The following is a 26,872-nucleotide window of genomic DNA, read 5'->3' on the forward strand; positions in this document are numbered from 1 at the left end:
CTTTATTTCCTACCAGGTTCCAATAAAAGTAATTTTTTGAAAGACAGGAAATTACAGTAAGTTTAGTTTGCTGATAAAAATGAAACAAAAGGTTAAAAGGGGGCTTTGTTTGTTAAGAATTTTATTAGTTCTCTCCTATGTGACTGTTTTGTTTAAACTTCTTTCATTACGGAACAGCGATATTTTCCTCTGGTTGACAGGAGAGAAAGGTCTTATCTGGGAGCCTAGGGCTGCAGCAGGAAATTGCAGCCCCCTTATCTGACCCTCAGAGCAGCCAGCTCCTTAGGCAGACAGGAGTAAAGAGCAGTGCACAACATTGGAGGCAAATTCCACATGACTCATTGCCAAGGATTAAACCCTGTCTGCCACAGATAGAATCTTGCTGTCATGTTCATCAGACAGACTGCCATGATGCCTGTGCACCTTGTACTCTGAAAGATGAAACCCTAACTTGTTGAGAGACCATCAAAACCAAATTGGGATCCCATCAAAGAAGATGGATCCTAAGGATGCTTGAGCTGGAAAGGACCTAAGAAAGACTCTGTCTGGTCTAAAAATCTTGCCTTTAGGATAAAAGCTAAGCCATTCAGGAGAACAAAATACTCGTCAACAAATAACCATCCTCAAAGAGAGACACAGTTTGACATAGTGGCTAGAATAGTAGATAAAAGGATGGCCTCTTTGTAATTCTTAGCAAATATCTTAACCTCTCTCTAAATTGAAAAATGATAACTGACATGCATTAGTAGAGGAAATTTGATCACTAATAGTTCTCTACAAGTATGCAATCACAGTTTTGGAAAAAAATGTTCAAGATATTGGGGATTCAAAGAAATACTTTGTCTGCAAAGACTATCCCTGCCCCGAAGGTACTAACATGATATGTATCTCTCATGGATCTGTACATTTACACCCAGCAGGATATGAGCCCCTTGATGACAGGGACTTTTGTATTTACCCTTGCCTAGTAGACAGGAGGCACTTAATAATGGTTTGCTATCGAATTGGATTTGCTTGATCAAGCTTTAAGAGGCTAATAATGGTCATAGTGTATAAAGAGGGAACCTCAAAGCTAGAAAGACCTTGACTTTAACCCCTACTGACCACTTAAACCTGAAATCATCACTTAACTTCTGAAAAGTCTAGATTATAAATCATAGAGAAAGTAACAACTAACATTAGCAGAGGGAGTTTGCTCATTTGATGCTTACCTATACTGATGTAATTGCAGGTCCAGGTCTTATCCACATTTCAATCAAACTTGCCATAAAAATAAAATCTAATTAAAGGCAAAGACACACACACACACACACACACACACACACTCACCTCAACTCCATTCAGAAGATGCCGAAATTCAGGACAGATGAAGGCACTTCCTGCATATGCTGCATCAATATGCATCCAAATATTCTCTTTATTACCTAAAATACCGAAATATTTGAGAGGGATAAATTTATAAATGCTGAAGTCCTTATCACTTTGAATATGTTATATTCCTGAATTTGTGAATACCCATAGGATCCTGTACATGATAAGTGACCCCTTATCTAATTCATTGACATTTACAAAGCATATTCATATACATTGCCTCATTTGACCTTCACACTAATCATGTTAAGGCTAGCAGAACATATTTTATTGCCATCATTAACAAAGAAGGGAATAAAGTGTAAAGTGCAAGCTAAAGTATACATTATATAACAAGAGACTGGAGCCAGGACTAGGTCCTAGATCTTCTGAGTAGCTAGATGGTGGAGTAGATGAGATTATTGAATTGGGATTTAGGAAGTCCTGAATCCAGTTCTTGCTTCAGATGCTACCTGTGTGCGTCACTTAACCTATCTCAACCTCAGTTTCTTCATCTTTAAAATGGGACACTGTGAGAATCAAATGTAACACACATAAAGCCTTTTTCAAACCTTCAAGTTCTATATAAATACTACTCATTATTATCATTCTGACTCTAAGTTTAATGTCCCATGCTGCCCCAGAGAGAAGACATGCAATAAATATTTGTTGATAAGGAAAAATAACTGAATTCATAGAAAATCTCTAATCATGTCAGTCCTCTACTCAAAAGCCTCTAAAGTCCTCCTTATGGTATCAGGTTCAACTTCTTCAATAGAAATGATTTTCAAGACTATCTAGCTTCATCTTAGCTATTCAAGCTTATTTCCTTCCTACACATCATATTTATTCTTGCCTCTTAGCCTACTATTTCCCAAAACAGGGCAGAAATTACTTCATGCCAAGGATTGTTTTGTTTTTGTCTCTATACCCAAAGGACCCATTACTATGCTTGGTAGGTAATAAGTAAGTACTTAATAAATGTTTGTTGATGTTAAAGATGTTGTAGAATATTCTTTCATCTACTTGGAGCAACCTTTCCTCCCCCATATACCCTCAGAAAGGTCTCTATTTAAATTCTATCTATTTTTTAAAGTCTAACTTTTCTTCATTATGTGAATTTCTATTCTCTACACCCTAATTACACTTATTGCCTCTACCACACAAGACAGTGAATTATAGACCATCAAACTGCAAACCATCTGTAGTGCCAATAGGTCACGGTCCTTTCCCCAGTAGGGAAGAAGAGAAACATGCAGTTGGAAAAATAATCTTACCTGCTCATAACTGGTATATTCCAAGATTCCTGGGATCTGTTTCTCTAAGAATGATATCATTGCAAATGAACCCAGCTCTCTCTGTCTCCCTCAGACCTCTCAGGCTACTCTGAATCAGTCTCTAATTTGGATAGAATCCTTCTTTTCTCAGAACCAGATCAAGATTGAAAAACAAGGGTTGTGATGAGGTAGGAACACATGTCTCCTTATTTCCTTTTTGTATGAATTTTCTGCTGGTGATTTGTATGCTAATAAACTCTGTATTTAGATTAGAGATAGAATTATTAGGGAAGGGCTAAACAAGTTGTAGTCCTTGAATGTGTTAGCATTTCACTTCACCTTAAGAAAGTAACAAACCCTTATTTAGCATTATATTTCAATGTTAAATTATATTTAATATAATAAAATTATATTTCAATAGCTGGGCTAATTGCAAGGTACACAAAGAAAGGCAAAAACTGCTGTCCTGTGCCTAAAGGAACTCTTTCTAATAGAGGAGAAAACATATATAAATAGCTATGTATACAAGATACACAAAGCTAATCTCAGAGGGAAGGCTTTAGCTATTAGGGGTGGAGATAAACAGATTGGAAAAGACCTTCTGTGGAAGATATGAGTTGAGCTAAGTCTAGAAGGAAGCCAGAAAGATTAAGAGGCAAAGAATTAGGAGAAGTCTGGAAAGACTTATATGAACTGGTATCAAGAGAAGTAAGCAGAACCAGGGAAGCAATAGACACAATTACTACATAATGTAAATAGAAAGAACAATAAACAAAACTGAATTCTGTGTGATTATAATGACCAAGTATGGATCCAGTGAAGAGTTGAGAAAAATGTATCTGTCTTCTTCATTGTAATATTGTACACAATATTGAATAAACTATAAGAAACAAAGTGATGGTTAATTTTACTGAATTGCTTTTCTTTCATTCTTTTTATTCATCTTTGTTTCAAGGGATGGCTCACCATGAAGGAGAGAGATCAAAGATATATTCAGAAACATCTTTAGTAAAAACAAAAGACATCAATAAAAACAAGATTAAATAAATGGAGGAAGGGTGAATTGCAGCACTTCTCATAGAATTGTGCATGTACTTTTATCATTTACTAAAGGACAAGAAATGGTACACTGTCAACTGGTCTCTTCAAATCTATGAGAAGAACTAACTGCAAGATAATTAGTTCCTAAGTCAGGAAGAACATCCTGTCAATAAATGATGAGAAAAGTTTTATCCCTCTTTTGAGAGAATAACTTTGAAACTACCTTCTCCTCCTTAGACTTCCAGTAAGGGTGGGAGTGATTTTTTTCCTCCCCTTCCCATAATAGCATGGTTTTCTGAGGAGAAAAGCATCATTGTCAAATGGATACTACTAATGAAAAGACTAAGAGAGGGGCAGCTAGGTGGCATAGTGGATAAAGCACTGGCCTTGGAGCCAGGAGTACCTGGGTTCAAATACGGTCTCAGACACTCAATAATTATGTAGCTGTGTGGCCTTGGGCAAGCCACTTAACCCCATTTGCCTTGCAAAAAAAAAAATCTAAAACAAACAAAAAAAAAGACTAAGAGAGTTCCAAGTCATGGTCTGGTTGACAAGGGGTTCTATTGGAACTTGTGAGCTCTTCAAACAACAGAGGATCTGAAGTGAGAGAGAAATACCTGTTGATTAATCCTACAAAAGGCCTTTAGGGCAATAATTATGAAGGACTATTTTATTTTAAGTGTATATAGTAACATGTGTTCACGAATTCTTTGAATATTATTGTGGGGGGGGTGGTGGAGGAAATGCTCCAAATCACTAACAATTAAAGAAAAGCAACTCCATTTAGATGAACTTTGATTAGAAAAGATAAGCCAAAAAAGGAACAAGATCAAATTTAAAGGGACTAGAGGAAAACGGTCAAATCAATATACTATTGATAGAACACTGAAGAATTTGTTCAGTCATTCTGGAAAGAAATATGGAATAATACCTCCAAAGTAACTAAACTATCCATCCCTTTTGAACTAACTATGCCCCTACTAGGCCTATAACCCAAGGAGATTAAATTAAGAGGATAAGTACAAATGTACAAAAATATTTATAGCAGCTCTTCTAGAATGGCAAAAAATCTGGAAATTAAGAGGGTATACCCAGTTATTGGGAAATATCTGAATATTTAGTGGAATATTGTTGTGCTGAAAGAATAATGAAGGTTCCAGAGAAATCTGAGAAGATTAGTAGAAACTGATCCAGAGTATAGTGAGTTAAAACATGAGACCAATTTATACTACAACATGATGAAGACAAACAACTTTGAAAAACATAAGAATTCTAACAAATTCAGTAGCCAACCTCCATTTCAGAAGACCTGTAATGAGTATGACACCCACCTCCTGATATAGAAGTGGTAGATTCAAGATGCAAAATGAGATCTATATTTTTGGAGCAGGACAATGCTGGAATTTATTTTGTTTGATTGTACAAGGGTTTTATTTTTTTTTCCCTTCCTCCAATATACACAAAGCATAATAAGTTATAAATGCTTTGTCTTCTACCTAATAGGGAACAAGACTGAGACAGGAGATAAAACACTAATTGTTAATTTTTTTTAAAATGAAATGAAATTTTAATTTTAGAAGAATATTAAATTAATGACAAGGGCAGCCTATAATTATCTGTCATCTCTTATATTCACAGGGTAGTTGATGGTGCAATGGATAGAGTACCAGCAAGACTCATCTTCCTGACTTCAAATCTGGCTTCAGACACTTAGTAGCCATGTGATCCTGGACAAATCACCTTGCCCAGTTTACCTCAGTTTCCTTATTTGTAAAATGAGCTGCAGAAGGAAATACAAACCAGTCAAGGATCTTTACCAAGAAAATCCCAAATGGGGTCATAGTCAGACATTGCTGAAATGACACAACAATAACAAGAATTCACAAAGTTGGGAGATACTTTGCCACACTTGTGCTAGGAATCGTTTAATTTTTAGGAATAATTTAATTAATTATTTAATTAATAAGTTTAATTTTCAGGTCTATTTTCTTCCTCCACTGAAAGTCCCTCATTCTCCCACAGCAGAGGCCCCTAATCTGGGATCTGTGAATTTATTATTTTAATATTATTTCAATATTATTGTTTCCTTTGTAATTCTCAGTAATTTATTTTATTCCTTTAAAAATATTATTTTGGGGGCAGCTTGGTGACACAGTGGATAGAGTACTGGCCTTGGAATCAGGAAGACCTGAGGTCAAATCTGGTTTCAGGCACTTTATACTTATGAGCTATATGATCTTGGGCAAGTCACCCCCAAATCCCATTGCCTTGCAAAATCCCACAAAAAAAAAAACACTTCAGAGAAGGGGTCCATAAGATTTACAAGATTGTCATTGGAAGGGATGTGAGAAAACTGGGACACTAATACATTGTTGGTGGAGCTGTGAACTCATCCAACCTTTCTGGAGAGCAATTTGGAATTATGCCCAAAAAGCAACAAAAATGTGCATACCCCTTGATCCAGCAATACCACTACTGGGTCTATACCCTGAAGACATTATAAAAAAGGGTAAAAACATCACCTGTATAAAAATATTCATAGCCCCTCTGTTTGTGGTGGCAAAGAATTGGAAATCAAGTAAATGTCCACCAGTTGGGGAATGGTTTAATAAACTGTGGTATATGTATGTCATGGAACACTACTGTTCTATTAGAAACCAGAAGGGATGGGAATTCAGGGAAGCCTGGAGGGATTTGCATGAACTGATGCTGAGTGAGATGAGCAGAACCAGAAAAACATTGTATACCCTAAGAGCAATATGGGGGTGATGATCAACATCAATGAACTTGCTCATACCATCAGTGTAACAATCAGGCACAATTTGGGAGTATCTGTGATAGAGAATACTATCTGTATCCTGAGAAAGAATTATGGAGTTTGAACAAAGACTATTACCTTAAATTTTAAAAAAAAGTTATCTTATTATATAATTCTGTTTTATCTCCTAATTTATGTTCCTTCCTTAAGGACATGATTTCTCTCTCATCACATTCAATTTAGATCAATGCATAACATGGTAACAATGTAAAGACTAACAGACTACCTTCTGTGGGGGGGTGAGGGGAGGGAAGCAAGATTGGGGAGAAAATTGTAAAACTCAAAATAAATAAAAATCTTTCAAATAAAAGATTTACAAGATTGTCAAAGGGATCTATGACATGAAAAAGAATAAGAGAAAGGATCCTTGGAAGCCACTTAGCAGTAGTATACAACTTTATGGATGTGAAGTCAATCTAGATTCTTGTTTGAACCCTATCTCTCAGTATTCTTGCCCTCCTGTTCAATACTTGCTTGAATTTCAGGCCAAATATTTTCTTTGACTTGTAAAATCCACTTAATCCATTATATTTGCTTATCAGTGCTCAGCATTTACTGCTAATCCTGATCCTCACTATTTCTGCCCTAACTAGCTTTCTTCCTGGTTTTTATCTTCTGCCTGCCTCTGACTTTCAGGGCCTACATTTATCCCCACATTGAACTGATTAAATAGTTCTGATCTTTGGAAAAGCCTCAACCACCAGCTTCTTTGTCCTTCCCCAGACCGGACCTGCTCTTTGTCCTTGTTCTGGGCTGTTGTTCACCCTACCCTCTTCTACAGTAGATCCTTCTGCTCTCCCCACAGTCTCAGCATTGACCTGTCCTCTTCTTGGTTATACTCAAAACTCAAACTCATTTGACTTAGTCATTTTTTTCCTACTTATCATCTTTTTCTGAATTGCAACTGCCAGGAAATGAACTTGTTTAAGCGGGCCAATTAAAAATGTCTCTAAAGAACAATAGTAATCTGGAATTTTAAATGAATCTAATTTCTAAAATAGCAATTTTCAGAAAATTATGTTCAGATTTGTCTTGTTTGACTAGTGAATCATCATTTTTCATCAGAGTAGCTTGTCTCAAGAGGACATAGAGGATAGTGGGGGGGAAAGAAGGAGACTTTAAGTCAGAAGATTTGAGAACTATCCCTGTCATTTTCTTCCTGTGAAACCTTGAACAAATCATGTTGATGAGGAAATTCACTTGGCTCATCTGCAAAATGGGGGTGCAAATCTTTGGCACCATCTATCTCAACAGGATCTTTTTAGGGACTATGTATATTAACATCCTTTGTTAGGCATGGGATCACATAAATGTAAGTTGTTGTTAGCCTATTGACACCATGGGACATCAGCTCTGGATGCTAAAAAAGATGCAGTTTGGCTCGGAAAACACTCAGCAATGAGTGTTTATTCAATATTTTAGCCAAAAAAATACTCACTTTAAGAATCTCTGCATCAGAGCTTAGAATTGTTCCATGTCAAATCATAGGGTCAAAAATTTGGAGCTGGAAGAGACCTCAGAGTTCACTGAGTCCTCTGCTCTTATTTTATAGTGGAGGAAACTGAGACCCCAGAAAGAGTGGGAAGTTAGGGGCAGCTAGGTGGCAGTGGATAGAGCACCGGCCCTGGAGTCAGGAGTACCTGAGTTCAAATCCCGCCTCAGACACTTAATAATTACGTAGTTGTGTGGCCTTGGGCAAATCACTTAACCCCATTTGCCTTGCAAAAAAAAACAAAAAACAAGAGTGGGAAGTTAGAGCTGAAGGGAAGGGAAGGGAAGGGAAACATTCTAGTCCCACCTCCTCAGATCATGGATTTAGATCTGAGAATAACTTTGGACACCCTCATTCATCTTTCAGTGAAAAAGACTGGAGCCAAGAAAGAGAGGTTTAGTTATTTGTACAAAACTGCAACTGTGCTTAGATAGTAAATGATGAGGCTGGGCTTCAAACCTATCTTCTCCAATTAAAAAAAAAAAAAAGAATTCTTCCCAGAGTACCATTCTACTCATTAGTATATTTCCACAATAGATATCCCTGTATGGAGCCAAACAAATTACACATAAGTTTCTTGGTCCAAACAAGAAAATATTTAAAAGTAATTAAATCCTACATCAAAGTGATGACCTGGACTCAAACCGACCCCAGTAGCTCTTTAAAGCTGGCTGATGTCTTGTGAAGTAGACTGGACCACCTGTGCAGAAGTCATCAGAGAGGTCCAGTGCACTCAGCTCCACTGGAGTCCTTGGGCAGTCTCCGAATATGATAGCTGCTCCCAGTTATATAAGCAGGCCGAGGGCCAGGACATTCAGTTCCTTTGGGAGACCAGCCCAGCATTTGACTGAAATGAAGAGCTTGGGTTGTTTACCATGCTAATGAGGCCAAAGTCATGGCTTGGATCCCCATTTGGGCCAGTTAGCCTCGCTCCATTCTGTGACCGGGGACTCTTTAGCCAGGCCAGCTGTTCTCACAATGCTGCCAGTCACATGGCGAGTGGAATGAGTGTGAATGAAAATGGGTCAACTCAAACCTAGCCTTGTTTCTGGGAAAAACAACAAGGAAAATAATCCAAAATACATAGAAGTAGGAGGAAGAGGCGGCTGGTGAATGTCATCTTTGGTTGGGAAGTTCCAAAAGAGGGAACAATTGTTGATTCCTCTAACTCCTTACCTTAAAACTGTGTAGATGTGTGGACTCAAACTCTGGATATGAGAAAAGCCCATTCCCCTCATTAGATATTGATAGGAAGAAATATATGGTTGAAAGCACTGAGAAAGCCTATTTGGGTGGTCTTATCTTAACAAGTAGCCAGCTATCACTTATTTAACATTCTACCCTAACAGACTGGCCAGATACAAGTTGTCTAGGAAGTTTCATGCCCTCTGCCTTCTTTAATGATAGCTTCTAAGGGCTGATGCCAACTTGGGCTTTATCCATACTGGGAAATACAGTTTCTTGGCCTTCACTTGAGTCCAGACTTGGCCCATTCTAGAGGAATGTTCTCCATCCATAAAAACTATTTCTATGGTGTCTGGGGTTTCCAACAGCTCAGACCCAAAGTGAAATTTTAGGAGTCCAGGGACACTTGATTCTTCAGTTGGATGTACTATGAAAAAGAAAAAGATATTTTGTCCACAGAATGAAAAATCTAAAAGTTTCAGGAAGGTCAGTCTGAATGAGCAAGAAGTCTGAATCACAGACTGTCTTTAAAGAAGTAAAATTTTGAAATATACACGGTAAACTGTAATCAGGTTAGTAACGTACTACCAAGTATATATATCCTAAGGTTAAAAACCTTGATTCATGAGTAGACTACTCCATAATTAGAATATATAGGAAATTGATTATTGTAGACATGGAAGAAGGCAATGTGTGTTGATCTAATGAGAAAAAACAATTTCTAATTCTAGTTAAAAAAATATGAAGTTGGAGCAGTTAGGTGGCACAGTGGAAAGAGCACTGACTCTGAAGTCAGAAGGACCTGGATTCAAATGTAGCCTCAGATACTTGATACTTACTAGCTATGTGACCTTGGGCAAGTCAGTTAATCTCATTGCCCCACCAAAATAAAAGTTATAATGTCTATAAATCCAACTTTCAAGGGCAAGGAGCTCAGTTGGAATAACTATCTCTAATCTAGAGATTAGAAAATTACCTACTGATTGAAAACAGTAGCTGAAAACAAATACAAGTATCCATTCTCCAATGGCCTTAGAATATTCTTGAAAAGGTTGGTCAATGAAACAGAAAAGAACTAGTATTGGGTCACAGGAGAACATGAAAGAATGTCTAAGAGAAAAGCCCACTGGGAAGATCATGGGTAACCCAGGCTCATGTAAGGGGATGATGGAGAACTATCCTCATAGCTCTGGACCACCTACCTGTTTTAGAGACTCAGGGAAATTGAAGGTCTCAAGAACCAATTAGGAGCATTGTTATAAGGAATGGAGAAGACAGAGATTAGATAATTAAAAAAAAATTCTCAGACAGCTAGAACTGTTAATATTTCCAAAGCAATGATGAGAGAAGCACAAGGCCTGAAGCCCAAGGAAAAGATAACTTGAAGACCAGCCCAATAGGGAAGTTAGCCAACTGTTATACGAGAACCTTCTCAGTTTTATGGCCAGCAGCCTAGGATGAGATATTCTGTTCAGTCAGTGAACCTGGAGAATCACAAGACAAAGGTATCTGTCCCAGAACCTAGATACCCATGCACATACCTAAGGGTTAAGGAACCTATTTCCATCAGATGAGGCAACTCACAACCTGCAGTTGAAATTTCTGATATGAATTACAGCTGAAGTAGTAAGTACAAGACCTGGAAAGAAGGCAGAAAGGTTGGAAGAAGGAAGCAGTGCATTGCAATAGAAAGAACATTAAACTCAGAGTAAGAAGTCTTGAATTCTAATCCAAATGATACCACTTTTCATTTGAGTGACTCTAAAGTCAACTTGAATCTCTCTAAGTAGGTCTCAGTTTTCTAAGGAATTGGGTCACTTCTATAAATTTATGAATCAAGAAATAATGTCTAAGTCAGGTCACTTAGTCCAATTTCTTCAGTTTAAGGTCATATAGACAGCAAGTAACAGAGCTGGATTTTGTACCTAGCTCCCCTGACTTTAAAGCCACTACCTTTTTCATCATACCCAGTTTCTTGAAACTTGTATAAAGTGGTTTTAAAAAATAAAGACTGGTAATTGGTAAAATTTGCTCTTTTAAATCTGTCATTTTGCAAAAAAAAATTAGTAAAGACTAACAGACTGACTTCTGTGGGGGGTGGGGAAAGGGAAGTGAGATTTGGGGAAAAATTGTAAAATTCAAAAATAAATAAATTTATTTTTTAAAAAAAGGAGAGGGTAAATAAATTCAGACTTTAGTTCAAGGTCTTCTCCAAAAATAATTAAATTATCTGTCTTCTTAGTTAAAAAAAAATTAAATCTGTCATTTTGCATACCTCCACACCCCCATACCCACTTACTCACATCCACCCCTCACCACCCCCACTCATAAAGCTCATGTTTCCTAAATCTTTTAAAAAAATCTCTGTTTGTAGGAAGTAGAAAATCTGGGGTAAGCAAAGAAAGGAGCCCTAAGATGTATAGAGGAATTGGGTATGGCTCCCACCTGATGCACTAATGAAAATCAATTTATGAAAATGTCACTGATTTTTGAGGCCCTAAGAAATATTTTTTTCTGGTTAGTAGAGTAAACATCTTCTAGTAATCCTGGCACACTATTAAAACATCAAATTCTTTTTTCATAAATAATACAAAGGTCAATGCTAGCCCAGTCAATTATCTCCAATTCTGAATTCTTGCCCTCCTGAACTGTTCATTGTTCCTGAACTGTTTATACTGTAAATACAAGAAAGTTTCACAAAGGCCATATTAGAAAAAAGTACAATGGAGGCTGCACTATTTCTAATAGAATACAAGTTTTCTGTAGGTACAAATGCTGTACTTTTTATTTTTATTTTTTTAATTTTCCTGTCTCCAGGATCTAGCACAAGGCTTTGGACACAATGGACAATAGATAATAGATAGGTAAGTAGATAGATAGATAGATAGATAGATAGATAGATAGATAGATAGACAGATAGATAGACAGATGAATAGATAGATGATAGAGACAGATAGAGATAGAGAATTTGGCTTTTAAATTCTAGAACAATGACAAATTTAGTTGTGAAGCTCCTTAAGCCCTTGAAAGAAAGAAAGTTAAACAAATCTGAAGCTGAAAATTAAAATACTATTCTACCCAGCAAATAAACATTTCCAAAAGCATGAGAAAAAGTGAATACTTACAAATAGGACCCAATTCTAATAGATTGTCAAATGAACAACAGGGAGTGGTTCCAAGTGTAGCAACCACCTAAAACAAACCAAAACAATAATACTTAGAAATCTTTTTCTCCTTTCCTCTAGAAAGTTTTTTGAAAAAAAAATCTAATCTAATCCAACTAAAAAGCATTTATTAAGCCTTTATGGTGTACCTAGAACAAGAGAGGTTCACAAAACAAGATCAGATTCTGGGTTAAAGGAATTTAAATGGAGTAAGAAGTAGGGAAGAGAAGCAGATAAGATTACAAATGGATAAGCATAGAAGTAGAGAGAGGGAACCATATTAAAAGTTAATAGAGAAGACCCAGCAGATTATTGTATATACTTCCGGATGTAGTTTAATTTCATAGAAACTTCATGAGTTCTTTTTAGTCCCCAAGAAACTACATTTCACTCATTGTAGCCTGCACTTACCATGAACCTAGCCTTCAACTGGCTTTTTCACAGTGCTCCTTCTACAGCATTACCAAGCCTATCCTCTTAGAAAGTGGTTGACCACTGGCAATTCTATTGGGAATGTTTGCTGAATCATACTGAGCATCCTGGAGATTCCAGGAGAATCTATAGTGAAGTATCTCAGGTTATTTGCTTAACTTGTACTCCAAATACATGGTAGTCTTTGAGAAAGTAGCTTCTATTCTTGAGTTCTATTCTTTGAGTCTTTTGAGAGAACTAGTGAAACTATCATCTATCATACTGTCCTACTGCGTCCTTCCCATCTTATATTACACTTGTCTCCAGTCTTATTTTTAACCTTCTTTGGAAAAAGGAGTGGCATCTTTCACACACTAATGAACATGCTTTATACTCTAAACAATGCAATGATTCTAAAAATTTCCATTCTCCATAACCCACCCACCTGATTTCTTATTTCCATTCTCTTCAACCCTCCTGTCCCAGAGATCCAACCAAATACTATCCATTCTTCCACTGTTCCCTCTGGAATTCCTTTATCCTAAATCTTTTCCCTCAAACTCTTTCAATCTACTATTTATTACTGATGATTTAGCCTTCCCGACCATCCTCTTCATTCCCTTTGGTTAATTAGTTGAGACAAGGGAGTGAGAAAACTTCTGGCTCCTCATTGGCACTTCAAGATTCTCTCTATCATTCAGTAATCTCTCCCACTTCGAGGTTTATGCTATTTATATTTACCATCCAATAAAAATCTTGGTATTTGATGTCTCTAGACCTTGAGGTCACCCCTCTTCTTTCCTCAATGCAGTTACATAAGGCTCACAATTTTTCTTTCCTACTCAATTCCTACCTTCATACCAGGGGACTTCAACATACGTATTGACTCTCCCTCAAACACAGTAACAACTAAGTTCTTTAATCTACTTATTTCCCATGACCAATTCCTCTACCCATCTCAAACACATGCAAAGATGATCATGCCCTTGATTTTGCCATCACCCACAAATACACCACCTCTCAAAAATCCCCATATCGGACCACAATTTTTGGTTTTTCATTTCACCATGACCTCCAATCCCATGACCCCTCAATTCTCTCCCAAATCATGTCCCCTCCTAGCCACTCCTCTTTTTTTCCCCATCTTCTCTCCTTGGAGAACCAGTTCAACTCTATATTGTCCTCCACTCTTGAAACCCTAGACCCTCTGTCATCTTACTGATTATACCCTACCAAGCCTCACTTCCACTATCACACATCACCTTCATCCCTACACACATGCTGCTGAATAAGAGAGGAGAAAATCATGCGATCATTCTGATTGAGTCCATTTCAAATTGATATTTTGATAGGTATTCTTCATTGCTGTTAGGCAATTTTATTAAATTTTCATATTCACTCACTTTCTTCAAAGATTCTTGCAAATCTTTTCAACTTTCCTCAATTTTTTTTTTTTAGATTTTGGCAAGGCAAATGGGGTTAAGTGGCTTGCCCAAGGCCACACAGCTAGGTAATTATTAACTGTCTGAGACCAGATTTGAACCCAGGTACTCTGGATTCCAGGGCTAGTGCTTTATCCACTGCACCACCTAGCCACCCCATCTTTCCTCAGTTTCTTATGATTCTCTAACCCCCTACCCTCTCAACTAAAAATGAATCTTACTTCATATTTTATAGAAAACATTGCGGTCATTCACCAATGAACTTCTTTCCCACTCTTTTTTATCTCAAATCACTCATATTCCTTCTGCCACCATTTCCTCCTTCACCTCTATCTCAAATGACGAGGTGGTCTTACTCCTTACCAAGGCCAATTAACCCCTCTACTTGCCCAAGTGATCACATTCCATTCCATCACTTCCAATAAATTGTCCCCTTTATCATACCTATTCCATCACTTATTTTCAATCTCTCTATCTACTGGTTTATTCTCTATGGTCTACAAACATGTTCATACCTCCCTCAACCTGGAAACAACTCTCACTTGATCCTTACTTCCTTGATAATTATTGTCCTTTTCCCCTTTTTGAGGCTATCGTCCTTGAAAGACCATCTATAAGAGAAACTTTCACTTTATGTCCTCTCTCAATCCTTCACCCTGTATAATATATATGGTTTCTGACCTCTAGAACTCTCCACTAAAACTGTCCTCTCTAAAGTTACAGATGATCTCTTTACTGACAAATCCAATAATCTTTTCTCAGTCCTCATTCTTGATGTCTCTGTAGCCTTTGATAGTGTTGATCACTCTGTCCTCCTTGATACTCTCTTCCCTCTAGATTTTCAGGTTCTCCTGGTTCTCCTATCTATCTGACCATTCTTTAGATTTCTAACAGTGTTTCTAGAACTGGCAAGGAGGGAACCAAGCCTTCATTTTGGCAGTCCTTTCCTGCTATAATACTCACTCAGATTAGATTTCCATCCTAAAAGCCCTAAATTTTGGCAGGTGTTCCTAATCTGGTCCATGAATTTGACTCATTTATTTTTTTAATTATATCGGAAGGCTATATTGCAATGTAATTGGCTTCCTTTGAAATCCTATATTTAATAAATTTAAAACGTTATTCTGAAAAGGGGTCCCAAAATTTCATCAGAGTTCCAGAGACACTAAAATATATTAAGAAGGCTTACTCTATAGTCTCTCTCAAAGGGATTAACTTTAAGAAATCCCAATTTAAAATTTCAGCATTGCATCATAGCACCCTCTGGTGATCATTTATCAACAACCCCAATTTCAGTTTTTGTAACCTGAGAGGTAGAGGGGACAGATAGCGCAATTAACCCAGATCCAAATTTCATCTAAGAAGCTGCCTATGTGACAAAATGGCTTTACTTTGTTTCAACACATTTTAAAATATCTTTTCTAGGAGAGTCTGAGCCACAAAGCCGCTTGTCCTAATTCCCAGAAACCACTTTAAAGCAACAACACCTGCTCTCCTGGGGCTCTGATTACCCTGCCTCAGCACCGCACAATGAATTTAACCTAATTTACAACCCATATTACAGAAGCATAATCACATTTGCAAAGGGGTGGGAAGGAGAGAGAAGTTGCATATCAGAAATGGATCTGACAGCTAAAAACAGCCCAAAGGCTTTCTTCTGAGAGAATGGATTTCCAGCCAACTTCACCCCTAGGCTTCTCCCTGGCCTAGCCTCATAGTCTCTCCTACTTGTCAACTTTCCATCTCCTGCTTCCCAGGCCAAAGGAAAGAAAGCAATTTTAATAAATGAAATGCCTTGCAAGTTGACTTTATCTTCCCCTTAAATATTAAAACATTTGCTTCATTGATGATAATCCAGAAAGGTAGCAAAAGAAATGGGGCACTTATCTTTGAAGTGGAGACCCCAGAGCTGGATTTGAAGTTTTGGGTCACTTCCTGTCAACACCTATGCTTGGCAAGTGAAGCTCGAAGCTCTTCTTTAGGGAGCTTAGCAAGCCTTAGAAACTGCCCTTTTTGGAAACACAGTCCTGTCACTTGGCTGTGACTTCTGTCGCCTTGATGCTATCTTATACTGCTAAAAACTTTCTTGTGTGTTCTCCAGGGAAGATATATTTTTTAAATGGCTTCTTGGGCTTCCTCCAAGAAAATGATGTGTTTTTATTCATCAATGATAAGAATAGCATTTCAGTAAGTATTTATTAAGGCATTTATTGTTGTTCAGTCATGTCTGACTCTTCATGTCTAATGTCTGATGTCTTTGTGATCCCATTTGGAGTTTTCTTGGCAAAGATACTGGAATGATTTACCATTTCTTTTCCAGCTCATTTTACAGATGAAGAAACTGAGGCAATCAGGCTTAAATGACTTGTCCAGAGTCTCACAGATAGTAAGTATATGAAGCCAGTTTTGAACAGATTTGGCTGAAGCTAACTGGCCTAATTAAAAACTGGATGCAAAAAAATAAATTACAATTTAAACCATCTCCCTTCTTAAGAAACTTGCATTCTATTGTGAGTGGAATTATTTATGAGTGTCTGTGTAAAGGGTAGCAGTAGAATTGTGAATCCTTTTTGTCCCCATATCAAAGATGTGGAACAACCTTTTATTTTAGAGATAAGTAATAAGAATCATTAGATCTAAAGCTTCCCTTTATTTGCTATATTTAATGTATACAAACAAAAGTTCTTAACCTGAATTAGATTAAATTGAACAGATGCTTCATTTCCAAACCACAAAAACAAAAAGGATGAAAATAAAATGAAGCTCCTCTTTGTAACTCTGTCATTGAATATAAAGTATAAAGCTTGATCTTTCCTTTGTACATCCAGAATTTGAAGAGTATAATTAAAATTTATATATGACAGCTGTGAATTAGGAAGACCAAAGTTCAAGCTCTGCCCCTGATACATAGATGTGGTCATGGGTAAACCATTTAACTCTGGATTGGCCCCTAGCAACTGTACAGCTCTAAGATGCTGAAAGGTTGCTCATCTGTACTAACAGGAGTTTCCACACTGGGAATTTCCTCACACCAGGAAAATTATATATGTAGACCAATTAAAAAAAAAAGAAAACCACTTCACTTTATATAGACCATATTCAACACAGAACCAACTCCACTTTCATAAACTACTGTAAGAAAAACTACACAGAAAAACCAAGAGAACATTGTACACATTAACAATAACATTATGTAGTGACCAACTATGATAGACTTAGCTTCCCCTCAGCAGTTTAGTGAGCCAAGACAATTCTAAAAGACTTGTGATGGAAAATGTCATCCACATCCAGAGGAAAAACTAGTCTTTTTTTTTTAAAGTTTTTTCAAGTCAGTGGGGTTAAGTGACTTGCCTAAGATCAAAACTACTAGTCTTCAGACCAAAACCACACTATTTTCACTTTTAAAAACTTGTTTTATCCTTTTTTCTTTTTCTCATTTTTTCCCTTTAATTCTGATTCTTCTTTCACAACATGACTAATATAGAAACATTCCAAAAAAAAGAAAAAAAGCTAAGTGGCAGAGTCCTGACTCATTTCCCTACTTCCAGAATCTTTGTCTGGTGACTCCCAGTGTTTCTCTTCTGTTTCATCCAGAAGGCTGCAGCTTGACTAGTCTGCCTCAAGGTGACTGATCACATCACTAACTTGAAATCTTCAATGGTTCACTAGTACTAATAGAATGAAGTTCAAATTTCTTACACTGCCAGAGTCCTCCTAATTAGGGCATGAAATTATCTTTCTAACCTATCTCCCACTGCTTCTAAATGTCAGCCTTCTTCTGCAACTCAACTAGTCTATTCCTCAACTTCCCACCTCTTGATTTTTACCTTCATTCATTACGTATATTCCTAGAATCACCTCCCTTACCCTGATTATCTAGAACCTACCCTTCAACATTAACTCACATTATCTATCTCTCTCTCTGAACACCCTAGACACTGTGATACTGTACTCTCTCTCTGTCTCTCTCCTCTTTTTTCCCTTTCTCATTCCCTTTCTCCTCCTTTTCTTTCTCATTCCTTCTGTCTTCTTCCTCCTCCTCCTCCTCCTCTTTCTCCTTTCTCCTTCTCCTCCTCATCTTCCTCTTCCTCCTCTACTTATTCTTTCTCCTCCTCCTCTACCACTTCCTCCTCCTCTTCTTCCTCTCCTTTTTTACCTCTTCCTCCATCTCTTCCACCTTCTTTACCCCTCTTTGTCCTCCTCCTCCTTCTTTCTTCTTCTTCTTCTTCCTTCTTTCTTCCTTCTTTCTTCTTCCTTTTCCTCCTCCTTCTTTCTCCTTCTGCGTGTGTGTATCTTCTTTTTGTGTTTATCTCTCTCTTTATTTCTCTTTTTCTTCTCCCATGCCCTTTCCCTGCCCTTCCTCTAATACTGGTACCTGTCTTCATTAATAACAACAATAATGATAGATACTGGTTGTCCTTTGATACCCACTTGCAGTGTAACCATGCCCCAGATAACTCTCTTAAGACTGTATTATAATATATGAGCTTTGATTGAAAAAACTTTCACTCAGAGTTTCTTACACAGATGAAATTATAACCCATACCAAAAAATTATAATAACTGACTTTATAAACATATCACCTTAAAGTTTACAGAACTTTGTTTCAAAGTTTTGACTTCGTTCTCTCTGACAAATTACGAAACTCACAAAACAAAAAAGATATAGGGACTAGTTTGAATCTTCCCTTTAACACTTACTATCTGTAACCTTGGCCAAATCACTTAATTTCCCTGCCTCAGTTTCCTCATCTATAAAGTAAAAAAAAGATTGGAAAGTGTACCTCTGAGATCTTTTTCTCCCACTCTGATCATAAGAACCTATTTGGTTTTTGACTTATGTGTCTCATCAGAGCCTCTCATTGAGCCAAGGGCACATTAAAACTCTCAAATATGGTTTTACAAGAGCTACTATCAAACTTTCCCCTCAAATTAATTCAAACTGCACAACTTACAATGCACAATTTATAATTCAATGCTTTTAAGAATTCCATTATCAGTGCAAACCCTCCCTCTAGCAATACAGATCATAATATCTAGCAAATTGTCTTTTTGATGTGCAAAAAAAAACCCCACAAAAAATATACTCAGAACCTGGGTCTGAGCTTCTCTGAATTTAACTTAGCTAGTCCTCAGATACCAGATATACAGTGTATAATTGGACCCATGACTAAAACCCTTCCATCTTAGTAGGGGCTGTCATTGCTTGTATTGTTTTTCGTGTCTCCTTTGCTTTTGAGCTGTCTTCATCTCACCTTGAAGTGATCCAACCATTCTTTATAACTCACAAAGGTCATAAGATTCAAGACCACAACTGATAATTCAAAATGCATAACTCATCTATATTATAACTTACATAGAATGGGATGAGGCCAGCAGCTTTATCTTCATCCAACATTTTCTGTAGGGCTGAACCTCGTAGAGAAAATTTGTCATCTGAAGGGATCATTTTTAACTTTATGCCGCCAATCAATCCAGCCCTTTCCACAGATGAGTGGGACTAGAATGAAAAATATTAAATTTGACTTAGAACAACTGAGATATCTCTTCAAATATGATTAGGCTACATCTGATAATAGCATATGTCCAACTCTAAATGCATGATACTTCCAAGTTCCCAAATTCAAAGCATACATTCATTTTTAGTATTAAATAAGCTATTCCTTCTTATACCTCTGAGAAACTCTCTATCTTTCAAGTATGCTACGTTTTTCCAGTTTCAAATCCTTATTTGTTCAAGCATTTTTTAAGTACCTAACATCTCAGAAACTTAGTAGCTGTGTGACAGTTGAGTGGACAAGTCACTCAACCCCATTTGCCTCAGTTTCCTCACCTGTAAAATGAGCTGGAGAAGGAAATAACAAACCAATATTCTTTGACAAGAAAATCCCAAATGAGGCAGCAAAGAGTCAGACATGACTGAAGAGTGACTGAATAACAAAAATCACCAGGTATTGTATTAGGCACAGAAAGCACATAGGCAAAAACAAAATAGTCTCTGCCTTCAAGGAGCTTATATCCTAGTAAAAATAGACAAATGCAAACTATATGCAAAGTAAAAACAAAGTAATCCTGGGGAGTGGGGAGTGTTGTACAGGAAAGGTTGTACTGAAGGTGAGAATTGAAGAGACAGAGGAGAGGGAAGGGAAAAAAATTCCAGGAAGTTCCTTGGGGACTAGAATTGTCTTTTGCCTCTATTTGTTTCCTTAGTACATCGAATAGAGCCTGGCCCATGGAAAGTAGGTGCTTAAAAAATGTTTCCTGAATTGAGTTGAATTGAATTGCATGAGGGTGATCAATGCAAAGGGACAGAAATGGGAGGCAAATGTCACAATATCTATAGGAGCCTAGGTTGAAAGTCATAAGGTCAGAAAATTTCACATCATATCATATCATATCATACAGATAAGAAAACTGAGGCACAGAGAGTTCAATGACTTGACCAAAGTCATACAAATGCTAAGTGGCAAAGTTAAGATCTGAACCCAAATTGTTCACTTTCACTTTTGGGACTTTATATTGTACAACTCTAGACCTCTTGAAATTGCAAACTCCTGGGAAAAAAAATGCATTATTAATAATATTAAGAAGAATGGCTAGCATTTATATGAAGCTTGAATACTTACAGAGAAATTTTAAAATATTATCATTTTATCCTCATAATAACTCTGAAAGGTAAATACTATCATTACCTTCATTTTATATATGAGAAACTGAAGCAGGCAGAGGTTAAGTGAATTGCCCATATACCTAGAAAGTATCTGAGGATGGATTTGAAATCAAGTCTAACTGACTCTAGTCAGTTCCACTATATCATCAAATTGGCCCTTATATGCAATTTATAGACTTAGAGATTTGGGACATTGAAAGGGTAAGTGACTTTCCTAGGGTCACACAGGCATTTTGTGTCAAAGAAGGGATTTGACCAAAGTTGTCTTGACTTCAAAGTCAATTTTCTATGCTCTATCTTCCACTGGGTTTTTTTTTTGAGGGGTGTAATCTGGTCATAGCCAATTTAATGTTACAAAACTTACCATACCTTATGCACAATATTATTCAATATAGACAGGAAGTGCTACATAAATGTGTATTAATGTGCACTTTTAAAAATAAATCTCATTATTTTATAGTCATTCATGTGGCATTATCATGTAAATACTTCTGTGAATATGCATAATTTTGTATTGATACCTGAACACATCAGTCCCCTCCAAGAACATAGTTTAAAAAAAAATCACCTATTTTCTTTCTTTAGCTCTTGGAAGACATCAATATTTATGTGATTATGTGATACCAACAAAAACCAAGTAATGATAGAAGTCTTCTCTAGTTCCAAATTTCTCCTACGTCGTCTATGAATAGGTGAGATGAAATGAATTCGCTAGTTCTCTCCTACAGCAATATACATGCCAAAAGTGTAGTTCCCACTAAGCTACTGTCCTTTCACTTCCACATAAGCTCTTTGATTTATCTCAGGATTATTAAACAGGGAGATGTGGATATAAAGAGGCAAGAGCAATATGGATAGACTTTGAAAGGTCAATAGTAGCTTAAGGTAAAGTTTTCTTGCAAAGGGAAAATCCTCTGACCTTCATTAAACATAATGTGCTGTCATTTTCTATTTCCAAGCAGATAGCAAAGGACAGGGAAGACCTTAATAGATGATTCAGCGACTCTTGACCAGAGCTCTACATAGTGTGAATTCAAATGAATCAATACTTCTTCAAGAATTATATAATCGTGGGGTGGCTAGGTGGCGTAGTGGATAAAGCACCAGCCTTGGAGTCAGGAGTCCCTGGGTTCAAATCTGGTCTCAGACACTTAATAATTACCTAGCTGTGTGGCCTTGGGCAAGCCACTTAACCCCATTGCCTTGCAAAAACTAAAAAAAAAAAATTTTTTTTAAAGAATTACATGATCTACCTGGCAACTATTAATTATTTTCTGAGGAAAAATATTAAATTGTCCCTTGGTTGCCATTTCTCCATGTCATCTGTGTTAGGTGTCTAGCTGAGGACTCAGTCGTTTAACTTTTTTTGGTCTTGGGATGAATGTCTGGTCAGGGGAGAAGTAAAGGAAGAAAGGAGGAAGGAAGGAAGGAAGGAAGGAAGGAAGGAAGGAAGGAAGGAAGGAAGGAAGGAAGGAAGGAAGGAAGGAAGGAAGGAAGGGAGGGAGGGAGGGAGGGAGGAAGGAAAGAGGGAGGGAGGGATGGAAAAACAAAACATCCTAAGATAAAATTTTAACAGAAAATATCTAGGTTATTTTATTGTTTAAAAATATTTTAAAATATTAAGCATTGTCCTCTGGTACTGTTGATAGAATGAAAGAAAAAATAAAATGTAGGATACCTGGGAACAGGGTCTATTTGCATTTTTATCTTTCTCAATGTCTACCAAATAATAGATTCTTGATAAATGTTTTTTGATTGACACTGCACAAATGAGTATATGAAATTAAACAAAAATCAGTCAAATGACATTTGAAAATTAAATTATATTTATGGGAAAAAAAGGAAATCAATTTCCCTTAGGTAGAATATGAATTGTTAGAAATGAAGAATAAAAGTCTATTCATTTGCTTTCATATTAAGTGACTACATTTCCTAAATTTGCAAATTTGGGAGGATATAAGCCTCACTTGCTCAACTTTTTGGATTGCCTGCCAAAAATTACCTTGAAAATTTTATTCTTCAACTTTGGATTTAATGAAAATTTCAAGAAATTTTAAGGTTTTAGTTTTTAACATTTTAAGAAGCATTTTAAGAAATGAATACTTATAATTGGAGGAATCAACCCATCTTCTCTTTAATGACAATTAATATTTATTGCATGTCAATTCACTAAATGTCTCTGTATGTCTATGCTACTTCTCCCATTAGAATGGAAGCTCCTTGATAGTAAATACTATTTTTTCTTTGTATACACAATACTTTAGTGCATAAGTGTTTTAGCAATCCTTTACAGGTGCTTGTTGATTGATGTGTGCTCTTTCTATCTTGATGGGGACTAGGTTATTTTATGGTCTGCTTGGGCTAACTTCTTATACTCATGGTGGACTGTTCACAATGAGTTGCCTCTGGGTCATTGTTGACATTGTGTCCTCCATCCATACCTCAACTCCAGTGGAGGGATGGCCTTTGAGACCTCTATCAAATTTGTCTTCCCCATGATACCTTCCATTTGCATAGATTTAGAACCAGAAGGGACCTTCCAAGGTCATCTAGTTCAAACCCCCTAATTTTGAAGATGAGGGAGCCAAAGTGCTAAGAAATGAAATGACAGGATTAAAATTTGTACTCAGGTCCTCTGAATATCCTTCCAGTTCTCTTTCCACTGCACCATGCTGTTCCACCCTTCACACACCCCAAATCAGCAATAATTGAACCAATGATCCAATCGCAGATCTGCAACAGGGCATAATTTGTGCCTTCTTAATGTGCTTATTATTCTTCACTTTATTTTAGTGTTCTATGTATAGTTTTCCCCAATAAACCGGAAGCTCCATGAGGTTAACTAAATGTTATATCTCTCCCAGCTCTAGGCATAATGGTTTGCACATAATAGACACTAATTATTTAGATTCCAAACTCCAAACAGTTTTGGATAGAGCACTGAACCTGGATTTAAGATGACCTGAGTTCAAATTCAGATACCAGCTCTGTGACCCTAGGTGAGTCACTTTACCTGTTGACCTCCATGTCCTCATTTGAAAAATGATGGTAATAATAACATCTACCTCCCAGGGTTAGTATAAAGATCAAATGAGATTAAAATTGTAAATAGCACAGTGATATACATATATATATATTTGTCCTTCATTCTTGAAGAAGACCATGACATCAGGGTGTGATGCCATGACAAATACATGAATTGGATTTGAGTGAGAGGTCTGTGCTAAAGCCTCACTTTCTCCTCCAGAGCCATCTGGGTTCAGTGACCAGATATGAATCAAGATGACTAGAGATGGCCCTGAAGGGGCAGTCAGGACTAAGTGATTTGCCCAAGGTCACACAGCTAGTAAATGTTTGACTCTGGATTTGAACTTGGCTCCTCCTGACTCCAAGGCCAGTGCTCTATCCACTGAGCCATCTAACTGCCCTTCATATATCTATACACACATATGTATATACAAATAAGCTCTATATGAATGTTGGCTATTGTTATTAACTAGTATACAAAATACAATCGTTGCATAGAAACACATTTCCTATTATGAAGAATTTGAAGTCAACATTTCATCACCAAAAAGCACAATAGCCTGACAATTACAGATTAAACGATAAGTGGAATATTCAAGATCTGCCAGGGATTATGTTTCATGTTTTAATTTGACCTTTTGACGTCCCAAGAATTCCTTCCTTCAAGGGGGCACACACATCATAGATCAAGAGCAGGGAGAGACCTTAAACTCAGGGGAAATCTTTCATGGGTCCAGACTAGATTAAAATATAATTGGGGGCAATATTTGACAAAATAAATTAAGATATAATAAAACAGAGTTGTTGTTAATTTGAGTTTTCTAAGTCAATATGCTTCTGGGATTCATTTCTATTTGAGTTTGGCACCACTGATAGAAGCTGTCTCCTGAGGGAGGGCCCATACAAGAGAAACAATTTGCCAAAGATAACATCCGTACTAAGTAGCAGAGCTGAAATTGGAACCCAGCCCCTCAAGACCCCTCCAAATCCAAATCAGATGTTCTTTTAAATCTATCCAACATGTACTAAAGTGCTTGCAACATGCCAAGCACTGGAGATGCAAAGGCAAGAAATCAAAAATGTCTCTTTCCTCAAGTAGTTTAGATTCCGCTATGGAAATTAATGGAGTTACATTCTATAACAGTAGACTACTGAAAGTGGGCAGAACCTAGTTTTCAAGGACCTGAGTTTAATTCCAGTTCTGTCACTCACCACCTAGGCAAATGAGCAAATCACTTCATCTGGACCTCAGCTTTTTTTTTGTCTGCAAAATAGAGGAGTTGAAACAAATGGTTCTGAAGGTCTTTTCCAGCTCTAAGAGTATGCTCTTTTTGGGACCTAAGATTGTTTCACTAGGTGAAAAGTCTTGTTTGTTGTTTTGTTTTGCCTTGTTTTATTTCTCCAAATTTCACCAAATCAAACTTTAAAGCTACATGATATTAAAATGTTTCTTGGCAGGAGTTGTGACCTGCTCAGGTGGACTCACTTGATCGGATGTGTAGGCCACCAGCTTGTCCATGATGACTGCCTCGGTCAGTTCTGGAGACTTGGCCTGTAGCTGCCGGATCACTTTGGTTCTGGCAGCAAGTAGGGTAACCAAGGTAGCTTCACTGGCACTTCCCTATGGTCAAAAAAAAAGAGGATTAAATGAAGAGACTGGAAATGGAAGAAGCTAAAGCTAGAATTTGATCAAAGGAACATGGATCTAGAGCTGGAAGAGGCCTTAGTAGTCACCAAGTCCAACTCCCTCATTCTAAAGATGAGGAAACTCGGGTATAGGGCATTTCAGTGACTTGCCTATGGTCACACAGCTAGTAAGTATCTGGGGTGGTATTTTAATACAGAACTTCTTGTCTCTTATGTCCAGAAAGGCATATCTACTATTAAATGAATTCTAATGTGTATATGAGGGAAGGAGTAAGAAAAAATTCCTAGAATATTTGTAAAATAAACAAGATTTTTTTCATGTGTTTTATAAGACCCTCATTCCTTTATTTCTGAATAGGATATACTTATCATGAGAGCTTAAATCAAATAATAAAGTAGATATAGATTACTCTCAACTATTGGCCCCAAACTCCAAGAGAACTGAGAGTTAGTAGGGGAAAGGGGAGGAAGTAGAACAATATAAAACAATTGTTACAGTGATGTAAATGAAAACATACACTTAAAAAAAACCCACTAAAAAAAGAAAATAATCTTGGTTGGAACAAGACATTCTGAAACACTTTGATCTCCAAAGAAAGATGACTAAAAGGGCCATAAGCTGGGTACAGTCAGAGGGGAAATTGGAATCAATAAAGATTTATCTTAAAAAATCACATTTCTAGAAACAAATGGCAGGAGGAAGAAGTTATGAAAGGATAAATGAGAGACTAGTTGCTGAAAGAAAATTGAAGAAAGAGTAAATGGTAAGCAGAACAAAAAGAGAATGGACAAAAGGTAAAGGAATAATGAGGGAAGAGAAGACCAAATTGATATCCAGAGCATCATTTTATTATTCTTGTCTCTCATAAAATGGCGACCCTTTGTTCACTGAAGATCTTTATTTTGTCTTCCAATAAGTAAATACTCTTCTCTAATTCCCCAGGGAACTCTTAAGCAAATTCTGATGGAAGTCTTTGAATCATTTTATCAATTTACTATGGATTTTCCCTTTGGATTCTGTCAACTTCCTCAATGATTACTTAAAACATACAGACACACACACACAATTAAGCAAGTTTCCAACAACACAACAGGAACAAAATATCAAAGGCTTATAATACAACCAGTTTGTTTGAATAAATTCAGATTGTGTGTGTGTGTGTGTGTGTGTGTGTGTGTGTGTGTGTGTGTGTGTGAAAATGAGTCCCATTTTTAAAAACCCTTCTTTGAGAGTTAGGGGGAAGCTATTCTGTATGCTAAGAGATCAGTAATGATACATTTGCCTTTATTACTGCCAAACAAGGGTTGCCATGGTGAACAGGACTCAAGAGGCATAAGGAAATATTGGT

General features: G+C 36.9%; 1 protein-coding gene across 1 annotated transcript in view; it reads right to left on the reverse strand.

The window, feature by feature from the left end:
- The window catches only part of DDC (dopa decarboxylase), a 140,458-nt gene that overhangs the window by 63,526 nt on the left and 50,060 nt on the right, over positions 1 to 26,872 (reverse strand). The window contains exons 5-8 of the mRNA XM_074198287.1: positions 25,363 to 25,497; positions 19,536 to 19,679; positions 12,289 to 12,355; positions 1,330 to 1,424 (exon numbers count right to left, since the gene is read on the reverse strand). Of these exons, the coding sequence (XP_074054388.1) occupies positions 1,330 to 1,424; positions 12,289 to 12,355; positions 19,536 to 19,679; positions 25,363 to 25,497 (441 nt within the window). The remainder of the gene's footprint in view (positions 1 to 1,329; positions 1,425 to 12,288; positions 12,356 to 19,535; positions 19,680 to 25,362; positions 25,498 to 26,872) is intronic.

The sequence above is a fragment of the Macrotis lagotis genome, chromosome 8 (assembly GCF_037893015.1).
Source record: "Macrotis lagotis isolate mMagLag1 chromosome 8, bilby.v1.9.chrom.fasta, whole genome shotgun sequence".
Lineage (NCBI taxonomy): Eukaryota > Metazoa > Chordata > Mammalia > Peramelemorphia > Peramelidae > Macrotis > Macrotis lagotis.